General features: G+C 43.7%; 1 protein-coding gene across 1 annotated transcript; it reads right to left on the bottom strand.

Moving 5' to 3' along the window:
- Positions 1 to 794: 794 nt before the first annotated feature.
- Positions 795 to 7,438, bottom strand: spag6 (sperm associated antigen 6). Its single transcript, XM_030079530.1, has 11 exons — positions 7,171 to 7,438; positions 6,917 to 7,012; positions 6,623 to 6,789; positions 5,266 to 5,449; positions 4,974 to 5,179; positions 3,757 to 3,930; positions 3,516 to 3,668; positions 3,095 to 3,286; positions 2,693 to 2,809; positions 2,087 to 2,232; positions 795 to 1,196 (listed from the first exon to the last, which is right to left on the bottom strand). Exons 1-11 carry the CDS (start codon positions 7,193 to 7,195, stop codon positions 1,133 to 1,135), a joined length of 1,524 nt encoding a protein of 507 aa, XP_029935390.1. The 5' UTR covers positions 7,196 to 7,438; the 3' UTR covers positions 795 to 1,132.
- Between the last annotated feature and the right edge of the window lie 751 nt (positions 7,439 to 8,189).

Here is an 8,189-nt window from a genome sequence, read left to right as displayed (position 1 = left end):
AGCAGAGACAACCCTGCAGACAATAAACAAAGAGCGGGTCGCCATGTGCACCACAGCTGCTGCTGCACACTGCTTAGCCGTGCAGGACGGGCCAGCGGCCGCCAGGTGGCAGCACAACCAATGAAAACGACAGCAGAGCCAGAGATGGACTACAACGACGATTCAATCCATGCTTATTTCACAAGACAAGGTATTGTGTTTACGGTGTTTATGTGCTATGAACAAATACGACACATGAACAGCAAAATAAGCTCAGTAGAGCACATCACTCTAGACATATGGGTTTACCCCCATGCATTTGTACAAAACAGGAAAAAAAAAAAAAACAACAACAGCTGGCCTGTAATAGGGGTTGTTTGCTATATACATAGCCTACGAACTAAATACACACCTGCTTTATTAAATATAGCTGCAGGATAGACTTGTGCTCATACATGTAGGCAGCAGGTCTAAGTCTCCATGTCAGCTAACAGCCACTCCACTGAATCTCACTAAAACCCCACTGGAGCCGACCTTGACCTCTGACCCCCCTGTGGAGTGGGAAGTGTTTCCCTGCAGGATTAATTATCACATTATTTGTGGAACTTGTATCTAAATGGAGCACAGGCTGTTAAAGTAGGATAATGCTGCCATGCATTGTCTTGACTGTTAGGGTTAGGTTTGAAAATGGAAACAACTCAGTTTACTTGGATAGTGCCCTTTTGAATGTTTGACTGTTTTCCACAACAGTGTTTTTTTTGTTTGTTTGTTTGTTTTTTGTTTTTTTTATCATTCTGCGCAACATATCCCTTGAATTAAAATATACTGTTTAAAATTTTCTACATAAATAAGGCATTTGGTAAATTTCCTATACAAAAACAAGACTTGACAATGTTCATGTTCAAGCAGGTTCAAGTACTTTCTCACAATATCTAGTTAAGATCCATGATGCTACCTGCTCGTTCTCCACACAAGCTCTACTTGCACTTACCCATTACATGCATCTGGTGACAATGAAGCACAGCACAAAAGAGAAGGCAGGCAATAAAAAGACATGAAGAAACTAGAGATAGATTTATGGCGGAGACATTGTGAAATTTCCACTCTGACATGGGGAGATGGTCAGCATGGCAGAGGGAGATGCAAGCTGATGTCAGGCAGGCTGGTAGTTCTCCAAACGCTCCAACAAGGCATCCGAGTAGCCGGGGGAGTAGTACCTGCAACAAGACAGGACACACATCACTGTCTTTTGTGACATATATGGAAATATGTTTTTTTTCTAGCCATTTCTCCTTTGTCATTCAGATTTTCCCAATTTCTGCTGCTATGTATCGGAAAAGTCTGAATGTTGATCATGACACCACTTTATCCCTGATTTGGCTTCTGTGCACTCATTGCTGTTTTTTTTTTTGTTTTTGTTTTTTTTTGTAGAATTGACTGTACCAATCTACTCTTTAGTTTAAAGATTTGGCAGCTGGCTATAGCATAGACAAAAGGAAGCTGGGCCGACACACTATGGCCCTAAAGAAAAGCCCTCCTTGGGGGAAAAAAAACTCTTTTATATACACATATAGGTTTTATATACTTACTATTACCTTTTAAACCCATATATTTATTTATTTGTTTATTGTATTTGCTTGTTTTTTTCTTAGGTAGGACTGCTTTTTAATGAATTAGATATTGTATTGTATTTTATCAGCTTTTACTCATTAATTTTACAGTTTGTAAAATATGTTGTAACTTGTAACTGAGAAATGTCATGAAAATAAAGATAATGATCATGATTGCAAGTTTGCAGTGTGCAGTTGAGAGTGATAGAAAAGGTGGGAAATGGGGAGGAAATACACTGTGTGACATAGTGGAGGTCATGAATTTGATTCAAACCTGCAATGGCAAAATTGCATAATGATGTGAGTCCATGCCGTGCTGAGTCAGCAGGCAGCACAACGGCACTGACATGACCCAACCGACCTGGTCATGTGACATGAGCCACAGACTGATGATTATGTCCTCAGAAGTTTCACACACAGAGGGCTTAGATCTGGGCCTGTGCGTGTGTGTGTGTGTGTGTGTGTGTGTGTGTGTGTGTGTGTGTGTGTGCGCCGACCTGACAATCTCCTCAGGGTAGCAGCTGTTGATGGTGTTGATGTACTCCTGCAGCTCGGAGCCAGGCTCAGCCTCAATTTCCTGCACCTTCTTCAGCCCTCCACTGGTCACAAACAAACGGCGGGCCTTGCTGTCATGACGCAGCAACTAGAGGAGGGAGCACAGGATGATCCCTCAATCATGTGATCAGCTGAACAGTTTGGAAAAATTACTCAAACTAATCATCAAGAGCAAAACCCTGCAACCAGCATTTGGGAACATACACTGTCAGAGTATAGACTAGACCATTTCTGATTAATTAATTCTAATAATGTGCATATAGAACCAATTTATTTATTTTAATGATGAAGTTTGAGTTTCTGTAGGTGATACTCTTGTCTTTGTCTGTTCAGCTGTCTAGAAATGCTCATCCTACTCTATAATATACTCTAAATACTACAAGTTTTATCAGTATTGCCAGGAAAGACCTACCTGTCACCAGCAAATGCAAAATCTTTCATGCACTTGTATAACTGTTGCTGTGTTATGTCAGTCTTTGATAGAGATCAGCAAAATAGCCATAATGTTGTGGATTATTATTTTAAGGTAAGCTTCACTGACGCCCAACCTTGCTGAACTGGCAGAGCACATGTTTGAGGATGTTGCTCGGAGCGTCGTAGAGGAGCGACTCCAGGCCCGGCTGGTAGGTGCACTTCTGCAGGATGTTCTTCAAAGCCTTCTTACTCTGGAATGAAAACACACAGGACAGTTTTCCACTCACCACCTCTGAACACTCACATAAAATATGAGGATTTTCCATTCATTGCCATACAGTTCCAAAGTTCACTACTGAGGGAAGGATTATCAGCCAAATGAAGTTAACTTTAACCTTTGATCCCAGCTGACCAGTGATCATTGACTGGGGTTCATACTCAAAAGTAAATCTAGAAATCTATTTTTGAAAAATATGCACAAACACATGAGGCTTTTCTATCATCAGTGTCATCACATCTTTAGTTGGAATCCTTACTTTGGCCTGCAGGTCCTCGGAGCTTTTGGCATCCATGTAGAGCTCCAGCAGCTTGGGCAGCAGGTTGGCTGTGGCCACGGCCTTGGCGTGCTCCGGGGTGTGGCGGCCTATCTGGCCGATCGCCCAGACCGTGGCTGACTTGATGTGATCCTCGGTCTCCTCAGACAGACATACCGCCAGCTGGGGCAACCCCTGCAGGTTGGGAGGGCACACAGCAGAGAGGAATTAGCTCAGTTCATATGACCTAAATACAGGACCTGCAGCCTCCTCACTTGGGGAACTTCATCAGTTTCACTGGGGGAGGATAATTACGTTCATATCGATAATTAGGTTCAGATGGTGGAAAGAGAAAAGAGAAGGAAGAAAAACAAGAGGAAAGACACTCACACCCGCACACAGAGACACACACACACACAGGTACCTTGGTGATAATGACAGCCATGGCAAGGCTCTCATTGTGAACGGCCACGTATCCGAGCATCATGATCCCTGGCAACCGCAGGCTTCCATGGCAATCACCCAGATAGTCAACCACTGCTGTCAGTCCGCCAGAATTCACAATCACCTGGGACAGCTGGACACACACACACATGCACACACACTGGTTACTAGCTTTGTGTTTGTGTGTGGCTATTTATGTGTGAATGTGTGTGTGTTGGTACCTCGGGGGTGTGTTTGACCACCTCCCTCAGCAGGGTGGTGACGTTCTTCCTGACGTACTCATCGGGGTCTCGGAGGGAGGTCAGTGCGGCAGGGAAGATCTTGGCCTCAAACACCATCTCTGCCAGGCTGGTGGAGTGTTTACTGATCTGACTCAGAGCGGAGAACACCTGCCTCTGCATGGGATGGGACAGACCAGAGGACAGGAGGAAGACACAGATAGAAAGAGGAAGACGAGACCTCTGAATTCTGCTCACAGAGGGCAAGCACTTGTATTCAGGTGTTACTGTTTTTTACACATAATCAGGACATTTGTTATTTACGTTATTTCATCAAAAGATACAAGATCTATTGAGAGTGACTGTTGACAGCAGACTGTTTGTCCAAATAATTGAGAGGAAGTGTGAGTTTCTGAAACACAAATGTGCGTGTTTACATTTTTTTTTTTTTTTTTTCAGGCTTAGAGAACATCTTTTTCAAATTTAATGACTTTCCAGGTCTTCCAAGACCAAAGGAAATCTGTGTTCATTACAGACTGATCACAGTGCGCATGGTGTCATATGCAGGATATGAGTTGAGTTGCTATTTTGATAGTTTTTACTCACTCTAACTGACGCAAAAGAATATAGACCTACTGCATTTTCATAAACTCAGAAAAATTACCCAGTCACTACATCTTTTGCCCCAACAGTCTACTGGCAACGTATCAAATGCAATTATAATAAGATGTTATTTAAAAAAAAAAATCATAAAATGCAAGACCCAAAATAGCGTTTATTTTCAATCAGTATGTCTTTAGGGTAATGTTGCTGCAGCTCCACAAATTTGTATTAGTTTGCCTTGTTAAGATCTGTAGACTATGTAACGGCAACTAAATCTGGCAGGAAATAAAAAAAAAAAAAAAAAAAAAAAAAACAAGCATCTCACTTGTTTTTCAAGAATGCCTGGAGCCTCTAAAATCAGACAATAAGAAAACATGATTTTCAATATAAGCAGTTAGAAAGTTTTTCTTGTACAAATTTACTGGCACTGAATTTTAGATTGCATGTCTCAATAATTTGATTTCCTCCAACATTGAAAAAGGATAAATGAGCACATTGTTAATGAGTTCTTTGTATTTATGCTATTATGAATCCAGATTTGATTCATGGAGAGGCAAAAAATTGGCTACCATAATGACCACAGAAGCAAGTTATCACTCAGATCATAAATCTCTTACCTTGAGCTTGGCATCTGGGTTGAGGATCATCTGTGCCAGGTGGGCGATGGCACCAGTGTCCACCACGCTCTGGGCCAGCTCCGGTGTGTGTTTGGAGATGTCACTGAGGACGGAGACAGCGATGCGTTTGAGGGCCAACTCGGGCTCCTGGATACACATCACCAGCAGGGGCACAGCACCCGCATCCACAACCACCTGGGCTAACTCTGCACAGGGATGGGAAACATGATACACCTTGCTACACAGAAAGAGACAGACATGGAAACATGCTTGTTTATCTTGTCCTCCTCACGTGCGTTGTGTCGTGCGATGTGGCCCAGACCCCAGGCGGCCGCCTCCTTCACCCCAGGGTCAAACTCCTCCAGGGAGAGAACCAGGGCATCCACACCCCCGCAGTCCACCACAGTCTGGGCAAGCTCTGGGGAGTGTTTGGCCACTGCTCGCAGTACAAATGCTGCAGCCTTCTTATAGAACCTCTACAGACACACACACACACACACACACACATACATACAGCAAATATCAGGGTCCTGCAGAAACCTAAACAGGCTCATGTCACATCTCTTGCTACTGACCAATAAAATATCAGCTGTGATGGAGGTTCTAAATACATTTAAAGGCCTAGGGCAGCCCAACACACCAAAAACAATTTCATTAGCGTGGCTTTCACTGGAGAGATTGTGTCCCATGATGGTCTGAATGTCGTTTCAGAGGCTTTTCCCCTTTTTTACAAGAATGCAATTCTGGGACAAAAACTGAAGCCTTGTAATTTCTGGCATTAAAATTTTCAGATTTAAAAATACTGATTATTGGCACAAAATAGTGACACTGAATTGCAACTTTAGTTTAACTGCGTAAGTATCTATATTGACCTTAAAAAGCTATGATGGCCAAACATTGATTGGCACTGCCCCCCTGTGAGTGGAAAATATTCCATGGTCTCAGTCTGAGCCAAAGGCTAACACTAGGAATGCATTGTAATTTTTTTTTTTTTTTTTTTTTTTTTTTTTTGTGCAGGAGGTCAGTCAAACAGTCTTGGGAAAGATTAACGTTTGGACCTGCAAGGTTTCTCCGGGACAGCAGCACAGTGTGTTAAACCACTGCATATGAAAGTGCTGTTTGGGCTGCTTTATTTCCCATTATAAACAAGTACTAAACCCTGCCCACAATCCCCATAGGAAGTCTGACGCCTCTAAGTGGGCTGATAACGGAGAGAGAGAGGGAGAGAGAGAGACAGAGAGACACACAGAGAGAGAGAGAGAGAGAGAGAGAGAGAGAGAGAGAGAGAGAGAGAGAGAGAGAGAGATGGAGAAAGAAAAGAAAGCATTGCTTGCTCTCATGGTAAAGGGCTCTTAGGTTTTGAAGTAGCCCCCAGGCGGACTGCCAAGTTAGCCCAACACACACTCTCCCATTCAGAAGCCTGACCCAGGGGCCCCACAGGGTGAGACGCTCTGTCTCCCTTGCTCTCTGTCTCTCTCGCTCTCTGTCTCTCTCTCTCTCTCCCACACACACACACACACACACACACACACAAACCCTGATAAGGCCTCCACAGGGCAGACAGTGATGTAACTACAAGACAACCTGCTGCACATATCCCAGCCCTATAAACTAGCCCACCATCTCCAGAGGGTGAGAGAGACACTGACGTTCTGCGAGGCCAGAGAGTAGACCAGCTGGGGCAGTATGTCCCCCTTCACCACCGCCTCGGCCAGGTCATCGCTGTGGTCGGCCAGGCGGCCCAGAGCCAATGCTGCCGTCTGCTGGATGCTGGGAACCACGTCAAGTAACAGGGGCCGCAGCAGGGACATCACACCTGGACAGGAGAGGAGAAAGAAAGAAAGAAAGAAAGAAAGAAAGAAAGAAAGAAAGTTGAATGCTGGAAGTAACATTATTCCATGTAACTTTATGCTAAATGTGGAGTTAATAGAGTTGTTTCTTACCTGCACTTTGGAGGATTTCTATATTTTGAGGTCTGGCTGCAAGTTCAGAAACAGTGTTTGCAAACTGCTGCCTTGATTTCTGATACTGCTCCAAAACTGCAAAACAAAAACAGACATGCATGTAAACTAATTAGTTAGCCAGCAGATGTCTTAATTAAATTGGGCTATTGTTAACTACTCTTAGGTACTGCCTATCATTTGAAGCAAAACAAGATCAGAGATTGTCAAAGAACTGTCAATAAATAACATCATACCTTGTAAAATTTGTCGTTGACTCATTATTCCAGGCTGATCTTGATAAATAAATATGTTTCAGAGGTTGAGTGCAGTTGATCTAGCCCAGAAAACACATTTAGGCGATGCTGCTCTCCTGCTTGCAGGTTTGGATCAGTTAATGTTGTTGTTAATGTTGCCCTGGCAACAAACAGGAAGCGGAATGGCTGCTGCTCGCCTGTCTCTGCCTGCGCCGAAGATCGTCTACTGAAAAGACGAATCACTCAGTAGACTCTGGACCGCTGCGGTTCACTACGGCGTTTGTGTTTCCCGGAAATAAGTTGAGGGTGAGATCTCTTCGTTTGCGCTCTCCTTTGTTTCCCGCGCTAGGAGACAGCGGATCTGCCGGAGCGTCGGTACTCAACATGCAGCCGTCTCAAACGCACGGTGCTGTAAAGCCTGGATGCACCGGCGACTGGATTCACCGACTCAAACAAAATCAGTGTGAACGAACCAAAGCTTGGTGCTGCACTGCGCAGTCACACTGTCTCTCATCTCACTCTCCATCGAGTTTGTGGTTAACTCTCTCTCTCTCTCTCTCTCTCTCTCTCTCTCTCTCTCTCTCTCTCTCTCTCTCTCTCTCTCTCTCTCTCTCTCTCTCTCTCTCTCTCTCTGTGTGTGTGTGTGTGTGTGTGCATATCATTTACACACACACACACACACACCTATCCTATACTAAAATAAATGACCTAATTTAGGACGCAAGCTCCGACTACACATGGCCCATGTTCTTGGAAAAAGTCCATCTTTCCAATTTTTCTAATAACTAACGTCGTTCTTGTTCCAGCCGGCTTCCGTCTGTTGGCTATCAGCTATGAAAAATATTTCAGAAGTGTCAGTTCTAATGACAGACTGCAGAGCCGACAATTTTCTTCATCCATGTAGCCTTCATCATATTGTTTAATGCGGGAAATAGACTGTTGTCCGAAGGTTTCTCTGTTTATTGTTATAGGCACTATCATTCAGAAAATTCAAATCTAACATTCAAGAGAAATTTCAA

The sequence above is a fragment of the Myripristis murdjan genome, chromosome 20, assembly GCF_902150065.1.
Source record: "Myripristis murdjan chromosome 20, fMyrMur1.1, whole genome shotgun sequence".
Taxonomy (NCBI): domain Eukaryota; kingdom Metazoa; phylum Chordata; class Actinopteri; order Holocentriformes; family Holocentridae; genus Myripristis; species Myripristis murdjan.
Note: the sequence above shows the minus strand (reverse complement) of the source record. Positions and strands in the feature narration are given on the sequence as shown.

Coding starts and splice junctions, on each gene's coding strand:
- spag6 (XM_030079530.1), bottom strand. CDS start 7,195: ATGAGTCAACGACAAATTTTACAAG. Junction 6,790..6,916: donor AGAAATCCTCCAAAGTGCAG/GTAAGAAACAAC, acceptor TCTCCTGTCCAG/GTGTGATGTCCCTGCTGCGG. Junction 2,233..2,692: donor TGCTCTGCCAGTTCAGCAAG/GTTGGGCGTCAG, acceptor TCCCTCCTCTAG/TTGCTGCGTCATGACAGCAA.